The sequence below is a fragment of the Mixia osmundae genome, assembly GCF_000708205.1.
Source record: "Mixia osmundae IAM 14324 unplaced genomic scaffold scaffold_4, whole genome shotgun sequence".
NCBI classification, from domain to species: domain Eukaryota; kingdom Fungi; phylum Basidiomycota; class Mixiomycetes; order Mixiales; family Mixiaceae; genus Mixia; species Mixia osmundae.
In genome coordinates, this window is record NW_014575560.1 from 144,322 (window position 1) to 159,280 (window position 14,959).

Genomic DNA, 14,959 nt, shown 5'->3' on the forward strand with positions numbered 1-14,959 from the left:
AGGATGGTGATACCCGCTTCAATGCTCAATTGAGGCGGAAGTTAGTGTTGAGAAAAGGGCAGAGGCCGCAAAGCTGATCATCTTGAAGTTCATTGATGCTATCAGAGCTGTGAAGCTACTCGCTGCCAATTAGCAACGGAAGTTCGCGCAGAGTACGAATTGGAGCACAGAAAGGAGCTAAGGGGTGTGCGAGCATATCTCGTCGCAGGATCCAGAGGGGAAGGCTTTGCATCGCCCAGCCGCAAGGATGCCAGTGATTATATTACCGCGCATGCCGAGACAGCGCGCGGCAAGCGCCAAGATCTGCAGTAATTGTCGCAATCAGATCAATGACGACGATGTCCGGATCAGCGAATGTCAAATTTGGATATTAGGATATTCAAACGGCTTCGGTCTGCTCGGGTCTGGAGCAGTGCCAGTCAAAGATCTCACTGTTCGGCGCTAGCGCTGACATCGCCGCTGCGGACGCGACAAAGTTCTTCTCGTCAGAGAGAGCCGATCGGACGGCAGAATATATAAAAATCGTCTGGCACGGTCCGGCGTAAGTACTCTCGACGGAGCCATAGCGAGAGCTCGTCAGGTGGTCGACGCACATACAATCCTTGTTGATCGCTCTTCTCGATTGCACTCTAGGCGTCATGACTCGTGTAGGAGAAGGCAAGACGTTCGATCTCGTCGGCGTCGGATTTGGGCCTTCCAACCTATCCATTGCGATTGCTATTGCTGAGCACAATGCTCGGATCGATGCTGGCACCATCAAAGCAAACGAGTCCACTCGTCGAATCGAAGCCTGTTTCATCGAGGGACACGAGCGATACCTATGGCATCCGTCGATGATGATCCAGGGATCGATCATGCAGATTTCGTGAGCACGTTGTACCTTCGCTGTGATGGCGCTGATGTCGAGATCGTGCAGCTTCCTCAAGGACTTTGTTACAATGCGCGATCCAACGTCGCACTACTCATTCCTCAATTACTTGGTACGTGTGTGCATATACACATAGGCGCATAGCTAAATGCCGCCATCGCAGAATCACAACAACCGTCTGGCCACATTTATCAACCGCTCCACCTTTGCGCCAAGTCGGCGCGAATATGCTGACTACATGGCATGGTGTGCCAACGAAGTCACCAAGCCATCTCGACGGAACAATAAGGATATTCCGTCCGGCATCAGCGTGGCTTACGGCGAATACGGTGCTGGCGTCAAGGCCATCTACTCTGCCAATACGGACAGCGATATCGAGGTCCTCGAGGTCGAATCGACTGTTGCGGGATCGCCGCCTGGCCCTGACGAGCAGCGCGTGAAGCGACGCGCGCGAAATCTGCTCATCTCGCCGGGCGGCTCGCCATCATACCCGTCCTCGCTAGCGCATCTTGCCACATCCGATCCTTCGACTTCGTCAGAAAGGATCATTCACTCAAGTCAGTACCTGTCGAAAGTCGAAGGCTTGCTAAAGATCGCACGATCGTCTTTCGCGGCGCGGTCCCGCGACGAGCAAACTGGTGGCGAGCCTAAGCAGCTCAGAGTAGCAGTCATTGGCGGTGGTCAGTCGGCAGCAGAGATATTCCTCAATCTGCACACTCAGTTAGATGACCTCATCGCTCAGCATCCGGAGATCAGCAAGGATGCGCAGCCTCAGGTTGATCTCATCATCCGACGAGGAGCCTTGAGACCATCGGACGACAGCCCGTTCAGCAACGAGGTCTTTGATCCTGCAATGACTGACTTTGTTTATGGCGTCGGCGGCAAGCCAAAGGATCAAGGCCTCACGAGCGCAGTCGGCCTCGGCAATCAAGCCAGGCCACCTGTCAAGCAATGCGAGGATAGTGATCGTGTCAATGAATGGACAAACGAGCGTTCTGGGCAAGAAAAGCGCGACGTCGTCTTGTCAGAGGCCAAGGCGACCAATTACGCCGTCGTCAACCCTGTCACATTAGAAGCAGTGCGTCCTCCCTCACATCATAAACCGCTCGAAGCTGATGACGTGAGCTAGATTTACGAGAAGATGTACGAGGCGCGAGTAGAAGAAGACATTCGGGCAACCGGCAACTCTTACGCCTCGGAAGAGAAGAAGCAATCAATCATGAGCATTCTGCCATACAGAGATATCCTAGATGCTACGGACTCGGATAAAGGCATAAAGATCACTCTGGAACATACTCTGCAGTCGCAGGTCGAGGTGGTTCATTACGATGCCGTTGTTTGCGGTACAGGCTATAAGCGACAAGGCTGGCAAGACCTGCTTTTCGCAGATCAAACGCTCTCAGAGGCATCATCCGGCAGTGTCTCACTGCGCGAACTCTTTGAGGCAGAATACTTGAGCTCGCCTCTCGGTCAGCAAAGTCAAGGGCAGCATGCACAGCAAGTCGACCGTGCCATACGCACCAAAGTCCAAGCTCGCGATCAGTCTACTTCCAGGAATTCGGTATGGTCGTACACCACAGATGAGAGCAACAGTCCTGCTATCTTTTCATCGGGTGCCGAGAGCGAAGCGTCCTCTCCCGGCACGTCGCCCTTGGGCTCGACAGAATGTCTGCACTGCACCGGAGAGCGACCGACGCGAGCCAAACGCGATGCGCACGAGATTCCATACTTTGGCGTCAGCAGAGACTATAAGCTTGAGCTACCGACCAGCTTCGCCATTTGTTGCCGAGATGAGCAGGAGCACGCTTTCAAACCTACGATCTGGCTCCAAGGGTCAAATGAAGCTACGCACGGCATCAGCGATACTCTTTTGAGGTATGGTCTGCTTCATTCAGGCCATCGCAAGTAGGCTGACTATTCTTACAGCGTTCTGGCTATGCGCGCAGGCGAAATCACCGAGGGCTTGCTCGCGCGTGGCAACTTTTAGAGAATGCCCAAAAATCGCAAAATCACACTTGTACTCTCCCCACAAGCAGTCTGCTTGTACACTCGCCTAGACATGCAGCGATCTTTTGCAGTATGGCGTCACAACAACATCTCGCGCAATGTGATCTCTGCGCTATGTCCAATTTGGCAAATCGTTGGGTTGGGGCTGTAAGGTGAGATGTGTGAGAGGTTCGACAGCCGATACGCCGCCGAAAAAGTCAGTCAGCAGGACTTGCCCTAGTGAGCGATCGAATAGGTCTGAGCGGACGCCAGGATTGGAGTGCATCTCATCGAAAGAATAGCGGTCAAACTGAATCGCAATCAGTTTGGCTCAGTGAGAGGCTGTGACAGACATACCAGAGACTGCATGGTCGTCTGGCTGGTCTTGTTGACGCCCTCGAGAAAATTGAGGACAAAGTGAGTGAATCTGTCAATGACCGCAACCCCTATATCTTGATCTGCATGATGGGAGTATGAGTTCTCTCCTTTGGCCGAGCAGCCGGTGGCGAGCACATTGGGCGTGTAGATCTTGGAGTACAAGGTATTGGCCTGACAAGTGTCGGCCATGAAGAAGAGCTCGTTGAAGCGATGCTTCTGCGACATCTGCTCGAATGCATCTGCCAGATCGAAAGCAGAGATCTCCTCAGAATCTTGGAACTTGAGGAACTCGTCGCCGCCGTGTCCTGTCATGTAGACGAAGACGTTTGAGTTCTCATCTGTATTGAGACGCTTCGAATTGGGCGTCCCCTCCGGCACTCTGCCTGCGCCGCCGACTGGCTCAGCACGGCGGATTGGAGCGCGTTGGATTGACTTGCCTGTCAGCAGGCGGATAAAGTTCTCCACAGAGACTTCCTCGCCTCTGTAGTCCACCTCGATGTTTTCCCCGTAGAGATCGAGCATTCGGGCAGCATTGCTGTACACCGTGCCTGCGAACATATTGCGCGGATTGCAGGCGGCATCGTCGGCGAGCATGAGGATGATATGTGAGTCCGGTATACCCAGTCGTTTGACGGTCCTGTACATCCCTAGCGTATTGGCCATATGTCTATAGTTGAACCTGTGACCGTTCCGACTCGTGAGCTTGCGCACGGCCTGGAGGCAGGCCTGCTGACCAGAAGCGAGAGGTGCAGACGAGGACAGCCCAATTGTTCGTGTGTCGGCTGCCGGGCGTCTCGCTTGCAGGTGCATATGTGATCAGACAGAGAAGCCCGAGCCATCGGAGGAGCAGCATTGCCGTACGCATGGCGCATAGCGAGACCAGAGCCGTACACTCTCTGCAACGTGGCAAGCTCGCCGTCGCGTGTCGGCTCCTCTTTGTGCAAGGAAATTGGACATGGCCATGCCTGGTAAGCTTGCTGCTCGGCATAATGACAGCTCACGGCTCACTGTGATAGCACGGAACAGGCTTGGTCGGCTATGGCAGCAGCGATGGCGAACCGGATGACGTGCAAGTGCCAAGTCCAAAGGCACGTACATCACAATTGGAGCCCACAGCAAGATGAGCTCACAAGGCCGGAGATGCGCAGCAGGCCAGCATAGCTGCAGTGCAGACGATCACGTCGGACACAGCAAGGAGCACGCCGGAGCGAGTGAACACGCCTACGAGATTGTTAGCGGGCGTCAGGATACCGAGCAATCAGGTCGGCTCGGGCTCGTCTTTGCAGATCAGTTCTGTGCCTCAAGCCACTCGATCGAGCGCCAAGAAGCAAAGCAACGGTTCACGACCTCCTTCGACGTCTCCACCTGTCCAGCGCGTCGGATCACCTGATGGCACTCGAGGCAGTCCCCGAGTGATACAGGACACGCCAAAGCTTGCTGCGGGCCTGCTGTCTGACGAACGACGGCTTGCTTTGCTGCAACGGATGGGTGTAGATCCTTCGAGCTCAGCAGAGCCAGTATCAGAGACGCTCGAAGCCAAGCTCGCTACGTTTCACGAACTGAAATCGACTGGCATTCATTTCAACGACACGCTCGTACGCAACAAAGCCTTTCGTAATCCCCATATCCTGTCCAAGCTCGTCGACTTTCTCAACATCGACGAGAAGACGAGCAATTTTCCCAAATCTGTCTGGGACGCCCAGCATGGTCTACCGCCCGAAGCTTCTGCTTCTCGCATAGGTAGGCCCTCGATTGCTGTACGGCGATTGATGCTGATGTCTGGGAAATGCCCAGCTGAAGCGCAGAAGAGACGAGCGGAGGAGCGAACGGCTGCGCAAGCGCCTGGCAAACGATCCGCTATCGCATTCGAGTCATCTTCAAGCAGACGGCCAGAGGAGTATAGTCGCCAGAACGACAAGAGACGAAGGAGTCGCAGCCCACCAAGACGGCGCTGAATACTCGAGAGTGGTTAGGTACTGGCATCTTGCTCTGCTAGCTCAGCCATTAGTCGTGCTCGCTCGGCTTCGCGTTCTCGAAGTCGGCCGAGGGTGAGTTCCTCGAGGGTGACACTAGCCGCAGGAGGCACTTCGACCTCTCTGTCGCTCTGTGTTGGCAACTTGCCTGCTCGGGAGGGCGGCTCGCCTGCCCAGGTGATAGAAATATGCTCAAAAGCGGTGTTGGGTGTTGCCGATGCTCGAACGGCCCTCACTGCTGCTGCAATGCTGCCGAAGACGACAAGAGCAGTGTTGGACTTTGCGTCTGCTTTGACGGGTGCCAGTACGATCGATTCGACTGCGCCCAGAGAGGCAAGAAGCTCCTTCAGTCGCGCTTGCGAGTCGAGATCGGGCAAATATTTCTTCCGCCATCTCAGCCGTACTGTGCTCTCCAGCGAAGCTGTCTGCTGCGCATCCTCCGGGACTCTAGCAACAGAGGGAGGCGGAGTTGCAGGGGCATTGTTGCGACGGGATTGCAAGAGAGCCTCTTTCATTCGCTGCGCTTCAGACTTGAGTCTCTCAACTTCCTGACCGCGCTGACTCGTCTGCCGATCTGAAGACTCCTTTGATAGCTTGTAAGCTCTCTCGCGCGCTTCGAGATCGACGAGATCGGTCTTGCGCTTCTTGTCGAGTGAAGCGAATCGTTGTGCTTTCGCGCGATGGTGCGCTTGTAATTTGTCATGCGATGCTCGCCTTACCGGGTCTTGCAGGAGCTCATAGGCTAGCGTGAGCTCGTGGAACTGCGCCGCCGCTTGTGCGTTGCCGGGATTGCGATCAGGATGGACTTTGAGCGATTGCTGAAGCGTACCGGGAGTGCATCAGCTTGGGCGTCATGACAGTCTGCCGGCCACGACGTACCTTTCGGTAGGCTGACTTGATCTCCGCCAGTGTCGCTGCATTGGCGACACTGAGCAGCTCGTAAGGGTCCTTGGCTGGCGGCTCAGCCATCTTGCCGCTCGTCGTCTGACTCGCCTACGATTTGGTAGCGACAGCGCGATGGCCCAAGAGTCACCTGCAAGGCGTCGAATCTATACCCGCCTGCCCTCGCTGATCAGCTTCGAGGATGCCAAAGCGACCAGCAGGCATCGGCGCAGCTCAGAAGAAGTCAAAATCAGCCAGACACGAGCCCGTTGCATCTACGTCTGCACCACAAACGGACACAAAGACCGTCAAGCTCTCGACAGGGTTGAGCCCAGGAGCAGAACTCGAGCAGCTCCGCACAGAAGCAGACAAGCACGCGACAAAGGACGGCACCGGCACGGACCAAGACCAAGCAGACCATGTGCGCGCTTTGCTCTGGGAATGCGAGCGACTTCAAAACCTCGCCTCGTTGGATTATGAAGTGGCGACCGCGATAGGCGCAGACGGAGAGACGAGCAGGTTGACACGGAAGGCTCATCGTGAGATCGTTGAGCTTGCGCGTACCAGAGTGCTCGACGAACACCAGGGCTGGGCGGTCTGGCAATTATGCTGTTTGCTCTTCAAAGATGACGGTCATCATGGCCAGCGTCTCAAGGCAAACGAGCCTGGAGATCTGCTCGTGTGGCTCACAGCATCGTACGAGAAGCTCGTGGCAGCCTCTGTGCCGATGTCTGCCTCACAAAGACGAGCGCTCCTCGAGCGAGCAAACGCGGTCATTGACAAAAGCATACACGTATTCGAACAGATCAGACCGTCAGGATCTCTACCTGAGCAGCTGTCGGACGAATCAGAGAGCGAGGGGGATGGATCGCTCCTGCCGGTGTCTCTGTTCTCGACGCTCGTCTCAGAGCTCGTAGATGTCTTTGAAACACATCAGGCGATCATTGCGCCGAAACGTCGTAGCATCTTTGACGACGACGAGCTCATCCGAGCCTCACAAGAACTTGCGAGTCACTTCGAACTGCTCATCGGCAGATTGTCACAGCCATCCGACGATGATGGAGCCCAGTACATCCAACTTGCGGATGCCTGCACCGGAATTTCCGACTTTCTCATCTCTCGTGTACAATCAGCCGTGCACAAGCCAGGCAAAGAAGATGCCAAGATTCTATTGCGATGCATCGGCAGTATCTGCTTGTCAGGCGGCTCTCTTATCTGCGCCGCTCTCGTCCGTCTTGCTCAGCTCGACGACGAGACCGACGAGATCGAATTCGATCAGAAGCTCGATATTGCCCAAAAGCGCTTGCCAGGGTGCTACCAGATTGCTTATGACCTACTCCTGACGGCCATCGACGCCTTTTCGACAGGGATTTCCTTCCATCGATGTGAATGGGTGCCTTCCGAGCCGTTTACGTCCATCTCTGATCATGAGCCTGCGGATCCGGACGAAGCCGAAAAGGAACAAGATTGGCGTGCTGGGGTGCCATCTCCGCACATCATGGTTTGTGATGCCTGCTGACGCTAGAGCACAGTTGAGCGAGGCGTACTATTGCCTGAACGCTTTGGAGCGACCAGGCGAGCAGCGGGATAGATGGTACACACGGGGCCTCACAACGTCAACACCGCACAGTAGCGAAGAGGTGAATGGGGCAGATGTACATTGACAACAGAATCTACAACATCATCTCTACTTCTGCGTCCCTCGGCACACTCGACGCAATCTCTCGCCGTATCTCCGGTGTGATCTGAGCGTGGTTCTGGATCCGCAATACCTCGAGCAATGCAGTCTTTTGCTCTTCTGTCAGATCTTGCTTATACCTGCAGGACATATGAGCTACACCCATGCGATCTATGCACGCAGCGCACCTCTGGACGAAGACGAGGAAAGATTGGTGCCAGAGTACTGGCAACTGCCTCGAATCGTGCTTGAAGCGGATAAAGTGAAAGACGATCGCATCGACGACCTTGTACGGCAGCGCATACTTCTTGTCGAGCAGCACGCGAATAAACAAGCTGTTCGGACCTGTCTGACAGTATGAGCAATCCTTCATGGGCAGGATGAGTGAGCGCACCCGAGTACTCCATATCGGCAAGCTTGAGCAGCGCTGCTCCCGAGTGCAATACAGGCACACTCACTTTCGAGAGCACACTGCCCACGATTGCAGCTTCGCGGAGAGTGCAATTGCCACTCTGTTGCAGCTGAGTAAGGAGAGGTTCGCTGAGTGTAGAGACGAAACGACTGACCTCGCAAAGGGGAAAGAGGATGCCTTTGAAAAACGCTGCAGGCTTGTAGAGCGCCTTCTTGATGGCCATATAAAGCTGCACGCTGAGCTTCTTTTCCATCGCAATCTCCTCTCTGATCTTGTCGAGTAGGATCTCCTGGAAGAAATTCTGACTCTGGCGCGGATCGAGATTGGAAGCGAAGATGCGTGTGGCGGCATAGGTCGCGTGAGGGGTCCAGTTCTGCGGCCGAGTGAGCGAGAGCAGAGTTGGCCACATCGGTAGCGTAGGCAGGATCTTGAAAGCTTTGGGGAGAGGACCTGACTTGTATCGCGATAGTAGCTGACCCACTCTGTGCGATGATGATTCAGCGCGCGCATCTGTAAGATATCAAGTCGTTCACTTTGAGTAGACTTCGACGACCTTTGGGTTGAGCTCAGCTGCGCCAGAGACAGACTTTGGTGCTGTTCGTCTCGGTCAAAGGAGGTACAAGCAGACTGCGAGACTAGCTGACCTGTTTTGCCCGCTAGCCTGTCCTCATGTTGCCGGATCTTGGCCAAGATCTTATCAGCGAGCGTATCGCCTGCCTCGTGATTCATGTCTTCTTGCATCATCCGAAACTGCTCGTCCGTCATCTCCTCGTATTCTTCCTCCGCTTCTGCCTCGTCAAAATCGAGCTCATCCTCCTCTTCATCTTCACTGAGCGCGTCGTCTTTGGCTTGCGCAAGCCGGGACGCCGGTGTTCGTCTGCTCGGACGTCAGCGGTGTCATGCGGCAGTATCATCGATCACGAACGATGGCAGAGCTGCAGGTTCAGGCAGGTTGCCTTGCTGCAGAGCTAATTCTTCGTCTTGCTGTTCTCGCGCCAAATGCAGGATGCGTTTCGTCAAGTCTGCTCGAGCCTGTTCGATCGCAAGGACGCATGAGCTTTCGTCAGTCTGGATGATCTGCATGCAAGCTCGCCTTCTGCGGTACGCCCTCTTGATCATCATCTGCGCCTTTCCCTGTCTTTTTCTGCTTGCGCTCAGACTTGACCTTGAGCGGCCGCCCTGCCTTGTCTTCGGCAATCTGATGAGCCAGTGGTGTGTGCATCATCTTGCCGTCTCTTCCGGCTTTGCTCTTGAGCTTGATGCCCATGCTTCGTCCAGTCGTCACCTTGCTCGTCGGCGCAAGATTTATTTGCTCGCTGGCGACAGCGCGACTGCTCCTCCAGCTCGAGCGCCGCTCCGTGAAGAGGGCCGTCATGCAGTACGAGAAGCTCTCACAGACAAAGCTAGAGCTTCCGCCGGCTCAACAGAATCGACGACGACTTTCGAAGCGAGAGCGGATCACTTTGTTCGCTAGCTCATTGGCATCAATTGTCTGGACTGCTTGGGTGATCGGGCTCATCCAAACACCCGCACTAGAGCTCCAATGGCTCTCGGATCTGGTTCGAATGGACCGGGCACATCTCAGCTATCAAAGCTTGCAAGATTCGACTATGCCCCAGGACGTTTTGGAGCGACAATACCTTGCAATGCCGTCGAGCGAGCGAATCGCGTCCAACCTGCAGGCGATGACATCGAAGGCTCATTTGGCAGGGACATCGCAAGGCAAATTGTCTGCGTACGATGTTCAGCGACAATGGCGCACCAGTCTCGGTCTGCCGGCTCAGCTTGACGATCTTGTGACGGTCGAAAGCGGCACAACGGACAGTAGGCGGCTCATGACACAAACAAGCCCCAAAGTCGACAAGATCAGAGCCTGGACCGATACATACTATCCTCTGCTCAACTATCCTGTTCTGCGCTCAGTCAAGCTGTGCAATGCTTCAGAGGTCGTCTTTCGAGCCGCAATGCGTGAAAATGTCTTTATCGAGGAGGATCCCACGAGCGCGACTGGCAATGAAGACGTACCCACCTTTCATGGCTACAGCAAGAACGGCTCCGCCACGGGGCAATACGTCTACGCAAATTACGGCCGAGTGGAAGACTTTGAGCTGCTCAGATCCAAAGGCATCTCCGTCACCGACAAGATCGTGCTTGTCCGATATGGCGGCGTGTTTCGAGGTCTCAAAGTCTGGCTAGCCCAGCAAGCAGGCGCATCAGCCGTGCTCATCTATACCGATCCTGCAGAGGACGGCAACATCACCCTCGCCAATGGCCACAAAGCATACCCATTCGGGCCAGCAAGAGAGCCTACTTCGGTCCAGCGTGGCAGCGTTCAGCTCATCTCTGTCTATCCTGGTGATCCTCTGACACCCAACAAGCCAGCGTACGAGCATGCAGAACGACTAGGCGCAGATGATCCGAGCAGCCTTGTGCGGATACCCAGTCTGCCTCTCTCGTATGTCGATGCTTTGCCCCTACTTCAGGCCTTGGAAGGGCGCGGACAGCAACTGGAAGGTTTCAGTGGCGCGCTCGACCTTTCTTATTGGACCGGTCCGTCTGAGCTCGAGATCGAGGTCGTCAACGTTGTCAAAGGGGGCGTAACGCCAATCTACAACACATATGCCATGATCGAAGGCCAGATTGCAGACGAAGTCGTCATAGTTGGCAATCACAGAGATGCGTGGGTCTTCGGCGCTGCCGATCCTTCTTCTGGCACTGCCGCTGTACACGAAATCGTCCACGGGTTCGCCGAGCTCATGAGGCAAGGCTGGAAGCCTGTCAGAAGCATCCTGTTTGCCTCGTGGGACGCAGAAGAGTATGGGCTCGTCGGCTCGACAGAAGCTGGCGAGGACTTTTCCCAGCGATCTTTCGGAGGCACATTCTTCAAAGATCGTGTCGTGACTTACCTCAATGTCGATGTCGCTGCGAGCGGCTCACGACTGCACATCGGTGCCTCACCGTCACTCACGCCATTCTATGAGAAGCTCTTATCGGATCTGAAGATCGATGCACCGCCTGTAGCACCTCTGGGCTCAGGCTCCGACTTCTCTGTCTTTCTTCAGCATCTCGGGATCGCTTCGTCGGATCTTGGCTTTGCTCGAGGCGCCGAGGATCCTATCTATCACTATCACAGTCAGTTCGATAGTTTCGCCTGGATGAATCGCTTCGGCGATCCGGGCTTTACTCGCCACGTCAAGATTGCTCAAGTCATGGGTCTTGCCGCCTTGCGGATTGCGCAGCCTATCATACTACCGATCAATGTCACTTATTATTCCAACGTCCTATTCGACGACTTTGATCGAATCAGCAAGATTGCCAGAGACTTCGATGCGAAAGCAGACATAGGACTGGCTCAGCTACAGAATGCAGTCAAGGCTCTCTCACGCGCGACGACCTCCTTCTCGAAGCGAGCGAGCAAGCTACAGAGTCTCACGAGCTTACCGCATTGCTCCAGCCGGCAAGCTCGTCGCGTCAACTCGCAGCTGCGAACGTTCGAAAGCGGCTTTCTGGCAAGGTCGGGCGGTCTTCCTGGGCGGAAGTGGTACAAGGTGAGCTTCCCACCCCTTGCTTTGACCAGCTGCTCATAGACAAACAGCATCTGGGTGTAGCGCCCGGCAGATATTTGGGCTACGGTGCAACCACTTTTCCTGGCGTCACAGAAGCGCTCACGCTTGACAAGGACATCAAGGAGGCTAGGCGAGAGGTCAAGCGATTGGTGTATGCATTAAGGAAGACAGCAAGAGGGCTCTCTCGCTAGGCATGGCTTGCTCCTGTGTTGTATTACTGGTCTGTTATTTCTTATGCCCATGCTGCGAATTGCGCCAGCTTATGCCAACCTGACAAGCGTTATCTGAATGTAAATAGCACTCAGAGCTGCTCCAATTGTGCTGCTGGTCCATCGTAATATGTGGGACTCGGCTTGATGCGTTTCGGGTTTCGCTCAGCTCAAATTGCTCAGCGCGCGTCGCGACCGGATGCAGATGCCGGATGTTGTGACGCGACTGATCTGGTCAGCAGTCGGCATCCATTGACCGACTCACCATCACATTTGCCCGTCCGAGACCTTCTGACCTCACGAGGCGGATCACACAGTCACACACAATCAGATCGATCGGAAAGATGCCAGCGTTATCGAGCGATCCGCGGAAGTCGAGATAGTGCCTCCTTTCGCATTTCACGTGAACCGCATGCTGGCCTCGCGGTGTCTCTTCTCGGCCATGGCGTGCGGTTGAGCAGCTCGAAACGCTCGACGGGGCAGACGGATTCGAACAAACGAGCGCGCGGAAGATTCTGACAGCTGTCATGCGTTCAAAGCGCTATGCAACCTCGCCCCATTGCGCGTCATGTGGCTACCTTGGCAAGGTTTCCGAGACATCGTCTGCGCTGCGGGCGGCTCAGAGGACATCCAATTATGCGAAGCACAGACTGCGGAAGTCTATGCGAAGTGTTTGGCGGTCGATCGGCACCGAGCGAACAGAGCGGGTACATGGCCGCTCTTGCAATATTGCGTGCCGAGATCCACATCTGAAAGCCAGACGAACCGGATACTTCGACGAAGCGCGCGGAGTCAGCAGGAAGGCGAGAGATGTCATGACCGGGAGGCGAAGCAGCTTACTTCGTCGGTATGTCAATAGCACGATTCACGTGATACGCGTCGAGGTAACAGATCGTTTACCGGTCTACCTCCTTCGCGCGCGATACTACTCGTACAACTATTCTATATACCAGGCTCAGAAATGCCGAGCGCTTCTGGTCGCTCATCGACTCACACGTCCGAGCTGCTCACTTTGCTGACCGAGCTAAGAGCGGAGCGTACGATTCGAGCAAATGCGCTCGCCCTCGTGCACGCTTCGGACCTACGCATTGCTGCCATGGTCAAAGCTATCAACGACCGCCTCAAAGAGCCCGGAACGCCGCTCATCTCGACTTCGGACGATACGGACGCAAGCGACTATGCAACGGATCAAGGTGCTTAGGTCTCTCCCAAGTTTGCGAAATCGCTCACACGGGGTCATAGAGGGAACCCATACTCCCAATCCAGCCAGTCCGATCAAGACCTGCGCCCCAGAGGACGGTGCGTGTTGTTGTACTGTCTTGCCCTGGCTGTTCTGACCCGATCAGACAATGCAGTCTATCCGCTCATGGATTTTAATGCATCGTACATCGATGCTCCGTCAAAAGACTCGACGATCGACGAACTACCCATCAGTGAGAGCTCGCAAACGCGCCAAACAAAGCGCGAGCTGACATGCCCACCAGCCTTTCATGACACTCTGCTTGATTTTGAAGCAACATGCACGCGAGCCCTGACCTACTCTTCAGACGCTCTCGAACATGGGCATACGGGTATGACAAGCGTGGCACATCAGTGTGATGCTTGACTGACGACGTGAACTGCAGACGTGGATCATGACCACGCAAAGGAGGACAATCACGATCATCTCGCGAATAATCGCGCAAATGGGATGGCAACTGTCGAGCCTGTCCGATCCGGCCCGAGCAAGCTCACCTTCATCCTTGCACAATCTCCCGAGCGCCTTGAACATAATCATAAAGCTACCGGCTGTTTCAAATGCCATTCGCAGACGAAGCCCACCACGAGCTTTGTGGCTCATCCCCATAATCGCGCAGCAAGACGGTACCAGATCTGTCGACCATGCAAGAAACATCTTAGTCAGGCCGTTGCAGCCGATAATGCATCGACCAGCAGCTCCGAGGCCGAGCAGAGCATACCAATCGAATCAGGCGAGGGCGATGCGCGCCTTATCAGAACACTCAACCTGCGCTCGACGAACCAAGCGGTCTTCAAGATTACCATCGGAGAGTCGACACCCGCAAAGGAACACACGACCGCAGAGTTCAGAGGATATCTTCGCCAATACATCCTTGGTACTTTTGCACCTGACACGGAGCTCATGGCGACTTTCGGCACGTTCCTGAACACGACTGACATCATGAACGGTGCGACATTTGCAGCGGCAGGCCTATAAGCTCACTCTTGCTCTACAGATCAAAGTGGACCGGCATCCGCAGATCTGCTAGTGCAGCTTTACAAAGGTAGCTCGAGTCCACTGTCACTGCTCCGCTACTCAATTCAAAGCCACGCGTCGCAGGACTCGCAATTCGCCACACACGTATGTTGCAGCACGCGTCCAACAAGATCTCTGCACAACTCATCTGGGAAACGCGCACCATCGCAGGCCTCAACGAGCAGTAAACAAATATGAATCGTATTGTACAAACAGTCAAGTCATCTCGCTGTATGAAATAAACATATGGTGCGACGTGAAGCTCGAAGTTCCTCAAATGCTCCATTGAGACATACCGGCAATCATGCGCCGAGTCGACTGGGCGGCCTACAAGAAAAGGACAGGAGTATTGTATTCTATAGTCACTGCACATCACAAGCTTGTCCTTCAGCCTTGAGGTCGATATTGTCGCATTTCTCCAACCACTTGCATGTGCCGCATTTTTCGGCAAAAGCGCGCGATGGAAAGTACACGAAGAGAGATGCCTAGTGCCCGGCCCTTCAGCCCTGCGACGATACTCTCGTGAAGGAACATGACCGATTGTAGTCTTGACAACATGCACACATGCACCTGCACATGCACCTGCACATGCACAGTCTAGCTAGGTCTACATGCACAGTCTCGCTCAGACCATAGATGCTGCCGATAGATGCCAAGAGATGGCGAGATCGGAAGCGTGCGGCCCGAGAGAAGGTACGGCGCGGCTCGGTTATCTACGCGCAGAAGGCGAGATTTTCCGATAGCGTTCAGTGA

The 14,959-nt window shown here is 54.9% G+C and overlaps 9 protein-coding genes across 9 annotated transcripts; 6 read left to right on the forward strand and 3 right to left on the reverse strand.

Moving 5' to 3' along the window:
* Positions 1-372: 372 nt before the first annotated feature.
* L969DRAFT_86461 (uncharacterized protein) lies at positions 373-2,957 on the forward strand. Its single transcript, XM_014712997.1, has 5 exons — positions 373-865; positions 917-980; positions 1,032-1,946; positions 1,998-2,743; positions 2,795-2,957. The coding sequence occupies exons 1-5, from the start codon at positions 639-641 to the stop codon at positions 2,853-2,855; spliced, it is 2,013 nt and encodes a 670-aa protein (XP_014568483.1). The 5' UTR covers positions 373-638; the 3' UTR covers positions 2,856-2,957.
* On the reverse strand, positions 2,889-4,151 carry L969DRAFT_86462 (uncharacterized protein). The gene is made up of 4 exons (XM_014712998.1): positions 3,967-4,151; positions 3,670-3,911; positions 3,212-3,615; positions 2,889-3,164 (listed from the first exon to the last, which is right to left on the reverse strand). The coding sequence occupies exons 1-4, from the start codon at positions 4,095-4,097 to the stop codon at positions 2,988-2,990; spliced, it is 954 nt and encodes a 317-aa protein (XP_014568484.1). The 5' UTR covers positions 4,098-4,151; the 3' UTR covers positions 2,889-2,987.
* Positions 4,152-4,187: 36 nt separating this feature from the next.
* On the forward strand, positions 4,188-5,187 carry L969DRAFT_93701 (uncharacterized protein; the record flags this gene model as incomplete). The annotated part of the gene is made up of 4 exons (XM_014712999.1): positions 4,188-4,200; positions 4,259-4,320; positions 4,381-4,972; positions 5,027-5,187. 4 exons carry the CDS (start codon positions 4,188-4,190, stop codon positions 5,185-5,187), a joined length of 828 nt encoding a protein of 275 aa, XP_014568485.1.
* Positions 5,188-5,201: 14 nt separating this feature from the next.
* On the reverse strand, positions 5,202-6,174 carry L969DRAFT_47129 (uncharacterized protein; the record flags this gene model as incomplete). The annotated part of the gene is made up of 2 exons (XM_014713000.1): positions 5,202-6,023; positions 6,085-6,174. 2 exons carry the CDS (start codon positions 6,172-6,174, stop codon positions 5,202-5,204), a joined length of 912 nt encoding a protein of 303 aa, XP_014568486.1.
* A 115-nt stretch (positions 6,175-6,289) lies between these two features.
* On the forward strand, positions 6,290-7,751 carry L969DRAFT_93703 (uncharacterized protein; the record flags this gene model as incomplete). Its single annotated transcript, XM_014713001.1, has 2 exons — positions 6,290-7,567; positions 7,620-7,751. 2 exons carry the CDS (start codon positions 6,290-6,292, stop codon positions 7,749-7,751), a joined length of 1,410 nt encoding a protein of 469 aa, XP_014568487.1.
* L969DRAFT_86466 (uncharacterized protein) lies at positions 7,296-9,472 on the reverse strand. The gene is made up of 9 exons (XM_014713002.1): positions 9,271-9,472; positions 9,103-9,209; positions 8,822-9,054; positions 8,711-8,771; positions 8,332-8,659; positions 8,160-8,277; positions 7,954-8,110; positions 7,620-7,905; positions 7,296-7,567 (listed from the first exon to the last, which is right to left on the reverse strand). Exons 1-8 carry the CDS (start codon positions 9,442-9,444, stop codon positions 7,761-7,763), a joined length of 1,323 nt encoding a protein of 440 aa, XP_014568488.1. The 5' UTR covers positions 9,445-9,472; the 3' UTR covers positions 7,296-7,567; positions 7,620-7,760.
* Positions 9,473-9,510: 38 nt separating this feature from the next.
* On the forward strand, positions 9,511-12,061 carry L969DRAFT_73038 (uncharacterized protein). Its single transcript, XM_014713003.1, has 2 exons — positions 9,511-11,725; positions 11,773-12,061. Exons 1-2 carry the CDS (start codon positions 9,551-9,553, stop codon positions 11,932-11,934), a joined length of 2,337 nt encoding a protein of 778 aa, XP_014568489.1. The 5' UTR covers positions 9,511-9,550; the 3' UTR covers positions 11,935-12,061.
* On the forward strand, positions 11,943-12,639 carry L969DRAFT_385113 (uncharacterized protein). Its single transcript, XM_014713004.1, has one exon. The coding sequence runs from the start codon at positions 12,100-12,102 to the stop codon at positions 12,469-12,471; it is 372 nt and encodes a 123-aa protein (XP_014568490.1). The 5' UTR covers positions 11,943-12,099; the 3' UTR covers positions 12,472-12,639.
* L969DRAFT_385149 (uncharacterized protein) lies at positions 12,640-14,694 on the forward strand. Its single transcript, XM_014713005.1, has 8 exons — positions 12,640-12,799; positions 12,906-13,145; positions 13,195-13,251; positions 13,308-13,385; positions 13,437-13,523; positions 13,578-14,138; positions 14,187-14,234; positions 14,291-14,694. The coding sequence occupies exons 2-8, from the start codon at positions 12,914-12,916 to the stop codon at positions 14,392-14,394; spliced, it is 1,167 nt and encodes a 388-aa protein (XP_014568491.1). The 5' UTR covers positions 12,640-12,799; positions 12,906-12,913; the 3' UTR covers positions 14,395-14,694.
* Positions 14,695-14,959: the final 265 nt, after the last annotated feature.